This window comes from Apium graveolens, chromosome 5 (genome assembly GCF_009905375.1).
Source record: "Apium graveolens cultivar Ventura chromosome 5, ASM990537v1, whole genome shotgun sequence".
NCBI classification, from domain to species: Eukaryota; Viridiplantae; Streptophyta; class Magnoliopsida; order Apiales; family Apiaceae; genus Apium; species Apium graveolens.
The window spans coordinates 209,605,918-209,618,888 of NC_133651.1; the positions used below are offsets into that span (position 1 = coordinate 209,605,918).

Genomic DNA, 12,971 nt, shown 5'->3' on the forward strand with positions numbered 1-12,971 from the left:
GAGCTGAAAAATAGTCCAAAATGTCACCCCTGAAAATTAGGGCCCAAAATGTCACCCCTGAAAATTAGGGCCCAAAATGTCACTTCACCATGTTACATCGTGTAGCGTTTAAGCAAAATTTGTTTTGGCACTTTCTTTCTTTTTTTATAATGGGCAAAACGCCTGTTAAAGTAGAGTTTTGGTTCCAAACGCTACAGCATGTAGCGTTTTGACCCCAAAACATTACTTTATCTAGCGTTTTAAACATATAATTTTCTTTTGAAAAAATATTTTAAAACCCAAATAAAAAATTGTTAAATCTTAACATACTAAAAAATTATTTAAATAATTTTGAATACCCAAAAGGGGATTGGTGAATCTTAAAATATAAAAAATTATTAGATTAAGTTACACCCTTAAAATTTTAAAATTGTTTAATTTAAAATTTACATTTTTGGTGCCCTAAACCCTAGCTTAAATTAGGGTTTATGATTTAGGGTTTAGGGCTAAACCGTAAACCATAAATCAGTGTAACATTTATTAATTTCTTTTTTAATATTTCTAAAACCCAAAAGGAGATTAGTGAACCCTAAAATGTTAAAAATTGTTAAATTATGGAATACTCTTTAGTTTTAAAAATATTAAAAAAAAAATATTGAAAATGTAACATTAAGTGGTGTTTTCGGACCCCTAAATAATACACCAAAAGAAGCTCAAAATAAGAAAAAAAACAAAAACATGTTTAAAGTTACATGAAGTAACGTTATGGCCTTAAAAAGTTACACCCCAAAGTGACTTTTAGGGTCATAATTTCCGGAAGTGACTTTTTGGACCATTTTACACCCGAAAGTGACAATTTGGTCCATTTCTCTTAGAGATGTTGGGGGTGATTATAGATGGTGACAATAATTTGAGAGGGTGATTGATTCATTGTAATGGAAGATGTAGAAGGTGATGCTAATGATTTCACATCTCTGGCGCAAGTGAGTTTGACATTAACTTGCGCTGGATTTTAGTTGATTAGGCTAGTTTCTAGTTTTTATTATAATGTAGTTTCTATTTGATCAGACCCCCTATATATAGACATTTTTTCAAGAGAGAACCCACATTTGTTCAAATAGAAATAAGTAAATAACTCTTATGAAAACTATAAACTAATCTAAGCCCTCAAATCAATCTAATCTGATCACTACAACAAATTTGGCCATTTACGACGGTTTTTTTGAACTGAAATCGTCGTAATTGAGCCATTTACGACGGAAAAAAATCGTCGTTTTTGGTCGAGTAGTATGTTCGTTTTTTCATCACAAGATAAAATTGCGTCGCAAGTTAGAAAGGAAGGGCCCACATTCTCAATAAAATAATAAATCTACTTACGACGAAATATTCCGTCGTAAGTTATCAACATACGACGAATAATAATGTCGTATGTTAGTTACTTACGACAAAGGAAACGTCGTATGTTTAATTGTGAGACCCACCTTCGTTAAAATAAACCAGAAATTTACGACGCAACTATACGTCGTAAATTAGTAACTTACGACGGAATATGTAATGAACAACCGTCGTAAGTTTGTTTTTCCAAAATAGCCAAATTCTGATTTTTCAGTTTCCAGCCATTTTTTAAATTCAATACAATGCCAAACAAAAAGCAATCAAAACTAGTGGAAGAACTCATAATATTTCACTATAATTGGAATAATATTCAAAAATCATAAAGTACAAAAAAAATACATAAAAACATTAAAAGTACAGCTAACAAAGTCGTATTAAATTGTACAATACATGACAAAACTTAAGTAGAAGCCACTAACTAAATCCAACAAAATATAATGTCCTTGAGCAATTGTTTGTACATTGTTGCACACAATTCTTTATGTTACCCTCTTCTGCATGTACTCAACTTCAGCAAACAAAAGCTCAGTCTGCATTATTATGAAGAATAATTGTAAGAGGAAAAATGATTACTACAAAAATGTTATTCGCTTATCATTATCGAGCAAGAATGAAATGTCATTGTAGACTATACCTTCTTGGAGCGGATTTTGTTAAGTCCTTTCTCAAGTTTGGTTTCCAGGTTTTTCAGATCCTTAACATTCAGAGAGTTTATGGCTTCACCCATCATGTTCCTGTAAAATGACTCAACTTAATTAATTAAGCAGATTATATGCATATTAGCCTAGGTATACATATTATTAATTAAAAAATGTCACCTGTTGTCCAGTTGTCCTGTTGTCCTGCTGTATTTTGGTAATATCCCAACGTAATCTCGTGGCTTTTTGCTGGTAATACTGAGATTAATATCGTTCAATAAGAATTTGGCATTTCGAAACAAGTATAGTTAAGCTATGTGAGAATCAACGAGTGCCCTAAGTAAGGATACTTCAGGTACTTGGTTCAGAATTCGATTTTCTTCATCCATAAACTTGCTAAATTTATTTAGTACTTCACTTTCGAAAGATACTTAATGTATTTTAAACAGGTAAATACTCTATTAAGTTACAACAATCTCAAAGCATGGGAAAACGAAGAGTACTAAATACATTCTAAACACAAATTGACTCTGTTGTTCGAAGCAAAATCATAAAAAATACAAGGAGAAAAAGCGATCAAATTTACAAAAGTTCAGATTCTGCCTAAATTATTTAAGCACCAATCAATATAGCAGTATAAATTCGATTAGACTCTAGAATATTTCACAAGGTTTCCGAAACATCTTGAATCATGCAAAACGGATACTCGAAACTCAACTTATGATTTTTCTCGTGAATCTATACATAAGTGAAACTAAAAATCTGGCATGCATTACTTTATAGTTCTACTTTTGATTTCCCTAGTTGCAAACTGAAGTAAAATTAATTACAGGCATAAAAATGAAGAGGATTAAATATGTTTGCAATCAGAAGGCCCTCGCTGTCAGCGAACTCATATCAAAATAGAGGACATAGAACATAAGACTCCAAGGGATTTACAATCTGTCCAGAATTTTTGACACAGGTTTTTGACATACAAAACACAGGAAATTGCACAGTATCAAAGTACCAGATTATAGGGTGTTTCAAGAGGTTTTCAGAACATGTTTAAACTCAGAAAATGGACACTCGAAACTCAAGTTATGAATTTTGGAATTTAGGCCATTAATCCTGAAATATCAAATTCTGCACTGCACTTGTAAGCATTAGAAATATGAACACTTCCAGGAATCCAAATCAATACAAGTTAAGGTATTTACTTAGTGAGCCAACAAGTACACCTAGTAAGACTTGGTCTCCTGGTAAGTAACACTAATTTGGTTGCACTTATTTCTCGATTTTCATTCAAACCTTGTGAGACTCTGTTTAATATACTTTCTTTTAATCCGACTACTTATTAGAGACTTCCTTAAGTTTACCAGAAATATAATAATACACACATGAGTCCCCAATTTATCTAGAAGGAGTTACAAAACAAAATACTGAAAAAGAAAAACCCTTCTATAAGATGACTCAATAATCTAAGCTACAAAAAAATATGATTGTGCAGTCCTTGTGCTTAAGTCACCACAAAAGCCATTTAACACAAGCTAAACTAAACAAGAGATAGAGTACAAAAATGACCAAAAAAGTTGCAAGAAAACCCACACAAAAAGTTGTACCTGAAGGACAGAGACAAAGTACTGGCCCTCCAGTTTCCCTGGCTCAGTTCCATCTACTTGGTATCTGCTTCTTTGCAAGAAATCAATGTCTGGTCTGGAACTTCAACAAAAACTTTCATCGATGTTTGTCTGCTTCCATAGCCGAATTGATTATTTTTCCTCAATCCTACTCCACCCTGCAGCCCATGAGGCTGCCCATTCTTAGTCTGGTTGGATGTTGGGCTTGCTATCCATTTCTGGGCATCATCCCATTTTAAAGGTGCTGTTTTGGAAAAAGGTGCAAGACCCGCTCTTTGTAGTCCTCGCTCTGCCTTCTGAAACTAAGTAAAAATCAAAAACGAGATTTATAAATCGAAGATTATAACTGTACAAAGCTATCTAGATTTCATTTAAGCAACAATTTAACTAAGTAAGCTCTCGGCAAACTTCCCCCAAATTAGATAGAACCCTAGCTTTTTAATATGTCAAGAAACTCCACCAAACTTTGATTCTCCAGTTGATGCTAACAAGAACAAAACTCACATCCGCCACATTACAATCCACACATTACAATTAAGCAAACTAAGTGAAAAAATACCGTTAATGCAGCCATGCCGCCCCATTGGAAGCCATAAAAACTGCAGAACCTTTAAAATTGAAACCCATTTGAAAAGGAAAACCCTAGATCGAAAAACCCCAATTTCAAAATCCCCAAACCGTAAAAGTTCTAAATCAAAGAAGTCCCAAATTAAAGAAGCCCTAAATAGAAGAGAATGAAAGTCTCGTAACAAAGAGATAGAGGGGGGAGAGAGAGAGAGACCTGAACGAGATAGGTACCGCCAGCGAGAGCAGCGGTGCCCCAAATAGCGGCGGATTGGACATCAGTGGGTCGGATTAGCTTGAAGAGCCTGGATTTGGATGGTGATACACTGTATATTTTTTTTTGGTTTGCTAAGCTTTTAGTTTTGATGGAAACCCAAACCCTACAAATGAATTATTGTGATTTGCGATTGGAAATAATACCAGGCTATTTCAACTGATGGCTTTTAACATGGGTCGGGTTAACTTAGATGGGTCGGACCATTTTAGCATTTTGTATTTTTGGGTCTAATAATAAATTTTCATTTTTCACCCAAAAATAAATTGTTTTTGTTCTTTTATCACTTTATCATATTTTTTTGTCTATTCTTCTATTTTTTTTGCTAAGCTTTAGTTCGTCTTTGCAAAAAAAAAAAGAGATTTATGTTTTTTTAGTCAAAGGCGGGGTATTTTCTTTGAAAAAAATCAGAAAAAGTGGTCCATTTGTCGGTTGAATCATTATAAAAATTATTCAAAAAAAGATATTAGGAAAAATTAGATGTTACTTTTTTAATATATAAATATTTTACAAATTATTAGGAAATAATTTTTTATTTAATTTCACGTTAAAATTTTAATATAAATATTAAACTTACGACGAAATGTTCAAATCGTCGCAATTTCAAATGATCTAACCATATGGATGTCAATAGATATATATATTAGTGATATAACCAAAATTTCATATCAAAATAATTTTATTTGGTTTGACATTTTAACAGTCAAACATCAGTTTGACTAGGACGGCTAACTAGTGTTTATTTCTGAATTTGTGGTTCAATTATTTTAAAAATATTTTTCATCGATTCAACCGGATGGATGTCAATATATATATATATATATATATATATTAGTGATATAACCAAAATTTAATATCAAAATAATTTTATTTGGTTTGACATTTTAACAGTCAAACATCAGTTTGACTAGGACGGCTAACTAGTGTTTAGTTCTGAATTTGTGGTTTGATTATTTTAAAAATATTTTTCATCGATCCAACTGTATGGATGTCAATAGATATATATATTAGTGATATAACCGAAATTTCATATCAAAATAATTTTATTTGGTTTGACATTTTAACAGTTAAGCATTTGCTTGACTCGTACAGCTAACTAGTATTGAATCCTGAATTAGTCTTACGATTTTTTCAAAAATATTTTTCAATGATCTAACCGTATGGATGTCAATAGATATATATTAGTGATATAACCAAAATTTCATATCAAAATATTTTTATTTGGTTTGACATTTTAACAGTCAAGCAACAGTTTATATAGTACAACTAACTAGTGTTTAATCTTGAATTAGTGTTTCGACTATTTTAAAAATATTTTTCAACAATCCAACCGGATGGATGTCAATAGATATATATATTAGTGATATAACCAAAATTTCATATCAAAATATTTTTATTTGGTTTGACATTTTAAGAGTCAAACATCAGTTTGACTAGGACAACTAACTAGTTTTTAGTTCTGAATTTGTGGTTCGATTATTTTAAAAATATTTTTCATCGATTCAACCGTATAGATGACAATATATACATATATATATATATATTAGTGATATGATCAATGTTTTATATTAAATTATTTTAGCAAAAAATTTAATTTTTTCATGATCTAACCATATTAATATCAGCATTTATTTGTTTGGGTGACATTTCAAGAATTTCAGTTTGAATAGTACAGCTAACTAGTGTTAAATCTTGAATTAGTGTTTCGACTATTTTAAAAATATTTTTCAACGATCCAACCGGATGGATGTCAATAGATATATATATTAGTGATATAACCAAAATTTCATATCAAAATAATTTTATTTGATTTGACATTTTAACAGTCAAACATCAGTTTGACTAAGACGGCTAAATAGTGTTTAGTTCTGAATTTGTGGTTCGATTATTTTAAAATATTTTTAAACGATCTAACCGTATGGATGTCAATAGATATAAATATTGGTGATATAACCAAAATTTCATATCAAAATAATTTTATTTTGTTTGACATTTTAACAGTCAAACATCAGTTTGACTAGGACGGCTAACTAGTGTTTATTTCTGAATTTGTGGTTCGATTATTTTAAAAATATTTTTCATCGATCAAACCGGATGGATGTCAATAGATATACATATTAGTGATATAACCAAAATTTCAAATCAAAATAATTTTATTTGGTTTGACATTTTAACAGTCAAACATCAGTTTGATTAGGACAACTAACTAGTGTTTAGTTCTGAATTTGTGGTTTGATTATTTTAAAAATATTTTTCATCGATCCAACCGTATTGATGTCAATAGATATATATACTAGTGATATAAACGAAATTTCATATCAAAATAATTTTATTTGGTTTGACAATTTAACAGTCAAGCATTTGTTTGACTAATACATCTAACTAGTGTTGAATCCTGAATTAGTGTTACAATTATTTTAAAAATATTTTTCAACAATCTAACCGTATGGATATCAATAGATATATATATTAATGATATAACCAAAATTTCATATCAAAATAGTTTTATTTGGTTTGACATTTTAAGAGTCAAACATCAGTTTGACTAGGACAACTAACTAGTTTTTAGTTCTGAATTTGTGGTTCGATTATTTTAAAAATATTTTTCATCGATTCAACCGTATGGATGACAATATATACATATATATATATATTAGTGATATGATCAATGTTTTATATTAAATTATTTTAGCAAAAAATTTAATTTTTTTCTGAAATTCTTGAAATGTCACCCAAACAAATAAATGCTGATATTAATATGGTTAGATCATGAAATAATATTTTTTAAAAATTGAAATTATCAAAATTCGTTTGCTAATTTACGACGGAATCCGTCCTAAATTATTATCTGTAAAATTTTAGAACAGTCAAATTTACCGACCAAATTTTGGAAAAAAGTTAAATTCCCCTCTTTGATAACTTACGACGAATTTTAATTTCCGTCGTAAATTGGATGTTCCAATATTTTCCGTCACAATATTTCGTCGTAAAATTTAGATGAAAACATTTTTTTCATTTAATTTCAAGTTAAATTTTAATAAAAATATTTAACTTACGACGAAATTTTTGAAATCGTCGCAATTTCAAATGATTTTAATTTTCCCGCCAATTTTTTTGGGAAAAAGTTAAATTTCCCTCTTTGATAACTTACGACGAATTTTAATTTCCGTCGTAAATTTGACGATCCGATTTTTTCCATCGCAAATATTCCGTTGCAAATTTAGATAAAATATTTTTTTATTCAATTTCAATTTAAAATTTTAATAAAAATAATTAACTTACGACGAAATGTTTAAATCGTCGCAACATCAAATTATTTTCACTTTTGTTTAATCGTGTCGTGCATAATTTTATTAATAAAATACTAAACTTACGACGGTTTTGTATTTCGTCGTAAATAATTACGACGTTTTATTTTTTTCCGTCGTAAGTTGGGCGCGCATTTTTTTCCGTCGTAAGTTGGTCGTCGTAATTGGCCTATTTTGTTGTAGTGGATGCCCTACTATAGACACCACACATAGTTAAGATACACCATTCCATACATAATTTCACCTAATCCCCTCCTTTTTTAATTTGGTTTTTCCCGTCAATCGGTGAGCGTTATTTAAAATTAATCAATTTGCACACCGTATGTGCCATATTTCAACACGAATTTAAAAATAAATTATTTTTATATCTAGTTTTCATTATAAGAGAGTTTCTAATGGAGTAGTACCCTATATATATATAATATTGTGTAACACATAACCTTTGCAAAACTAGTTAGCAGGGTATTCTTTGGCATAAATATTTTTTTTCCCTTTTATGCAGGAAAAACTTGTAACACTACCTTTTTCAGAATTATCTTTAAGTAAATAAGAAGTTATTAAACTTACAACCTCAAGGTGTTTTTGTGGAAAATGTTATCATTTGAACTCCACCAACGTGTGACCCTTATACTGGAGGTCAGGTGACCATAAAAATAAGAGCCTGAAGAAGCAATGAAGGAAGCTAGTCAACTATTTTTTTTATGTAGGAAAAACATGTAATGCTACCTTTTTAGAACTATCTTTAAGTAATCAAGAACTGATTAATTTATGGGACTTCTTTGACATTTATCTCTTTATCAATTCATATATCGGGTCTCTGGATGGAAAAATTACTCATTTTTTTTCCCTTTCAGGATGAGCAGCCATCCATACCAGATAATCTTTCTCCTGGTATAACAGATTTTCTGCGCCAGTGTTTTAAAAAGGTTAAGTTCTATCTTTCAATTTCTCCTTGTGCTCAATTTTAGGAATTCAAATATTCACGTACACTTGCCTCCACTGTGGCTCAAACCTCGATCACTAGGATGCAATGCTAGGGATGGGAAAAAAAGAAATATTAGAATGCGGATTTTTGCTGATGTCGGTTCAATAAATTTCTTGCTATTTAGATAGTGTAAACCTTTTTTTGTACCAGCAGTACTAACACAGGGTGACTTGGAAATCTTTAAGATTAGAGACTGGAGTAGAAAAGGTTGGGGGTAAGATAGGAAGTACTCAGAGAGACCATCAGTCAGAAATCCTCGGTTTTGTAATGTAGATAGACGAATAAAGGTTCATCGAAAAGGTTCTTCCTTCCACCTCACATCATGCTGAGATCAATATTAAAGTATTGATGAATGATGACATGGAGTAGGATGTATCTTTTGAAACTGTGTTATGTAATCAGGGAGGTACAGTTTGAAGCTATCCAGATAACAGAGCACTCACAAGTGAACTTATGATTTTGATTGTGCAAAGCAGTAATTTACCAACACCATAGATCTATTTGACCAGAATTAACAAAATGGAAAAGCAAGTACAACTGAAATAATTAACTATACAATTTTAAATAGGCAAGAGGCAGGAATCTGTATTCCAGAGATACTGCTCTTTTATCTCTTACAATCTTTCTATGTCTCTACCCATATATTTATTTATTCACGTGTGTGTACATGTATATACACACCCATCTCCTTGCCTTCCTCTCCCCTCTAAAGGAATTATTACTATATTAACTTCTAGTGCTATGATATTTTCAAATTTCAATGCCTTGAAAGTCGTCTCGTCTATTTGCGTGGTTTTGTGCCAAGTTATTGGACTTCTAAAACTGATGTCTCTAATAGGAAAATATGCAATGCAAAGTTCTCTATGACTTGGAAGAATCAAAAATGTTTTTTAATTGTCAACTCCACAACTCAATATGGGGGCTGTGTCTCAACACTCTCTCCATTCTACAAAATCATTATAATGTTCATCTTGTTAGTCCACACATGATTTCTGAATATAAAATTAGATCTACATAATATAGTGTCAGGAACTGGTGTGGTTCTGACCTAGAATACTACTGTTTTTGGTATTTTTGTTTAGATAAGTAAGTAACAAGCTAGACAGCAGAGAATTAAATGAGAATAAAGAAGAGATGAGATGAGAAACAGAGTTAGACAGATGAGGGTTTAGATGAGAAGAGAAAGTTGAAGAACAAGATAGATTTCTAGAGAAAGAAACCCTAGAGAGAAGAGAGAAGAATTATTTATAGAGAGAGAAAGAGATTGATGGCAAAAGCCATTTTCATATATTCAACATCATCTGAAAAGTAATCTTACAACTCGATTTATACTGGTCTGCAAATGTAAACAACTCAGCAATTACCATACTACCCTTAATGACCTGATACCACCATATCTGTATAATACTATTAAGACTCTTAACTTGGCATAGTACAATTACTATACTACTGCTGCCTTCCTGACATATAGTGAATGCATTACCAAGACTTTGAGTTTAGTGGTGTTGAGCATTGTAAGCTTAGGCCACATCAAAGGTTTAAAGTAGATCACGATGGGATTCTTTTTGACTTGATTAATTTGTTGAAGGTCCTCAACGCGCTATTTAATCTCTGCAAGATAAATAAGAGGCGGCAAGAACAAGCAGCAGAAAATGGGATTATTCCACACTTGATGCATTTTGTCATATCAGGATCTCCTTTGAAACGATATACATTGCCTCTGCTTTGTGATATGGCACATGCATCACGTAACTCAAGGGAGCTGTTGAGTGCTCATGGAAGATTAGATGTGTACCTCAGACTACTTGATGATAACATTTGGTCCGTTACAACATTAGATTCTATTGCTATTTGTCTGGCACATGATAATGACAAGAATAAAGTAGAGCAAGCTCTGTTGAGAAAGTATGCTGTTCCAAAGCTGGTCAAATTCTTTAGAGTAAATTGCACTTTACACACTATTATTATGTTTCAAAAACAAATTTGTATCACAACTTTGAAAAATTCAGTTTGTAACCCTATACTTCAACTTTGAGATTCATTATGCACCCCTTTCCAGAATTTTGTTGAATTGAATAGGGGAAATTGAAAATCTAGCGAAAATATTAAGTAAATTAATTTCATATCTTTTAAAATAATGTTAAAAATTGAATTTTGATACAAAATTGTAAGTTTTTAATTTTTAAAATGAGAATAGTAATTTGAGTTTTGATTTCATTTTATATTATTAATTCTAGTATTTTGTAATTCTACAAAAAAATATTTTAACAATTAATTTTGATTATATAACTAAATTTAATTAAGTAGAGTATTAAAATTTTTGAAATTGATATTAAAAGAATGATAATCGAATGTAAAATTAATAGTGTTATTTGAAAATTAAAAATTTATTATTTTATAGTTGCTATAAAATAATATACAATTTTTAATAATATTTGAACAAGCTAAATTTTATTTTGATTAAGTATATTGTTGAATTTCCGATTTTACCCCTACTCAATTCAACAAAATTCTGAAAAGGGGTGCATAATGAATCTCAAAGTTGAAGTATGAGGGTGTAAACTGAATTTCTTAAAATTCTGGTACAAATTTGTTTTTGAAACATAGTAGTAGGGTGCAAAGTGCAATTAACCCAATTCTTTAAGTTATGTCCAGAACATCATTTTCTAAATATTTTGGAGCCGTTCTTGAAAATTATTACGTATGTCCTAATACTCCTGTGTCGCTTCTTCTTAAAGAAGTTTAAATCGGGATAAGAGCTTAATTAGATATTAAGCCTCAAATGTTCAGAAAATGTACTTACTAGAGTAAGTCCAATACAAAATTCAAAATAACTATAACTTGACACAAAAAAGTGTCTGCTAGAATAAAACTTCAACTCCAATACTAGATGCGTTTTGAAATCAAATATTTCCCAATTTATCTAAATTTTGTCAATTTCTCCTAAGTTTCATTTAAAACACAACAACATTCATCTCATTTGTAGTAGTTTGATGATGTGGCTAAATGCATAAATGCATCCTTGGTTTCAAATTTAAAACCAAGGATGTATATTTGCATCCAAGTATAGTACTTTTTTGGAGTTGAAATTTTTGAAATTTGATTTTAAATTATAGAAAATGCACCACTTATGGCATTGCATTGGACTTGCTCTAAAGGATTTGTTGTAATCTCATGTATACATATTGGTTGCAGAAATTAAAGTAAGTGTAAGGTTAAAAAATTGAGTTCCATCTCGGGGCACTACAGGGTTGTTCTTTTCTAACTGATTGTATTTCTAATTGTTATGAAATTTGTAGTGCTTCACATCTTGTCATAGTGATGACTGATGACTAATTGTGTATTATTTTAGGCTGTATATGAGCACCATCCACATCCAAAGCAATTGATTGTGGAGAATGACTTTCAAAAGCTTCATAATCTAATTGAGGAGCGTCGAGATGGACAAAGTTCTGGTGGACAAGTTTTGGTGAAGCAGATGGCCACCTCACTGCTCAAGGCACTCCATATCAACATCATATTTTGAAATACTTGACACAGTTTCTTGTATATATCCTAATGCAGTTTCATTGCCGCCTGTGGCTGTAATTATGTTTAATATATTGTTGTGTTGTATAATTTTCTCTAGTTTTACTTTTCTTGGCATGGAGGAGGATAAATGGAATTGTCCCAATTTTTTTAGGGATATTCTCATTTCGATTGTGATCCTCAAGTTACTTTGGTAGTTTTCACCTGTCTGCAATTATATTTACATGTATATATGGCAGTGATGATCCCTACCATAGTTTTTGAATGTAATCCAAATTTATTTGCGGTGTTTCCACCAGAATCCTTTGATTGTCGAAATATTTATAATTTATCCGGGATTTTCCTATTAATTATTTTAATTAATTTTTAATATTAATATTTTAAAATGTTCTTGTAATAATTTTTTAAGTAGTGCAAGTTGATAACTTTTTAAAATCTAGTGCAAGTTGGCCTTAATTTGGCATGAATTCTAATTTCGTAGAACAATCTGTAAAGTTGCTTTAAAACCACTACTTTTAATAAAGTAGAGAGACTTATTTGCTCTCACCCTTTTAATACAGGGTGTTTTTTGCCCCTTAACCCAAAAAACAATAAGAGGGTGTTTCAATTCCTATTACTCCACTATTATATTAACAGTTCTAAGAGTTGTAAAATTTTATCGAAATTTTATTCAAATTAAAA

At 30.7% G+C, this 12,971-nt stretch overlaps 1 protein-coding gene across 6 annotated transcripts; it reads right to left on the reverse strand.

Annotated features, from left to right (window-relative positions):
• Window positions 1-1,629: 1,629 nt before the first annotated feature.
• On the reverse strand, window positions 1,630-4,594 carry LOC141724766 (floral homeotic protein AGAMOUS-like). 6 transcript variants are annotated; one of them, XR_012576889.1, is made up of 6 exons: window positions 4,413-4,594; window positions 4,191-4,273; window positions 3,614-3,933; window positions 2,193-2,270; window positions 2,009-2,108; window positions 1,630-1,904 (listed from the first exon to the last, which is right to left on the reverse strand). XR_012576889.1 is itself a non-coding variant. In XM_074527026.1 (6 exons), exons 3-6 carry the CDS (start codon window positions 3,664-3,666, stop codon window positions 1,854-1,856), a joined length of 282 nt encoding a protein of 93 aa, XP_074383127.1. In that variant the 5' UTR covers window positions 3,667-3,927; window positions 4,191-4,273; window positions 4,413-4,594; the 3' UTR covers window positions 1,630-1,853. The 6 variants fall into 6 exon arrangements, 4 of the variants coding, with proteins under 4 accessions (XP_074383127.1, XP_074383125.1, XP_074383124.1 ...); XM_074527026.1 differs by having other exon boundaries at window positions 3,614-3,927; XR_012576888.1 differs by lacking the exon at window positions 4,413-4,594 and having other exon boundaries at window positions 4,191-4,405.
• Window positions 4,595-12,971: the final 8,377 nt, after the last annotated feature.

Coding starts and splice junctions, on each gene's coding strand:
- LOC141724766 (XM_074527024.1), bottom strand. CDS start 3,666: ATGGAACTGAGCCAGGGAAACTGGAGGGCCAGTACTTTGTCTCTGTCC. Junction 2,271..3,613: donor ACTTTGTCTCTGTCCTTCAG/GTACAACTTTTT, acceptor TATTAATCTCAG/TATTACCAGCAAAAAGCCAC. Junction 1,905..2,008: donor ACAAAATCCGCTCCAAGAAG/GTATAGTCTACA, acceptor ATAATAATGCAG/ACTGAGCTTTTGTTTGCTGA.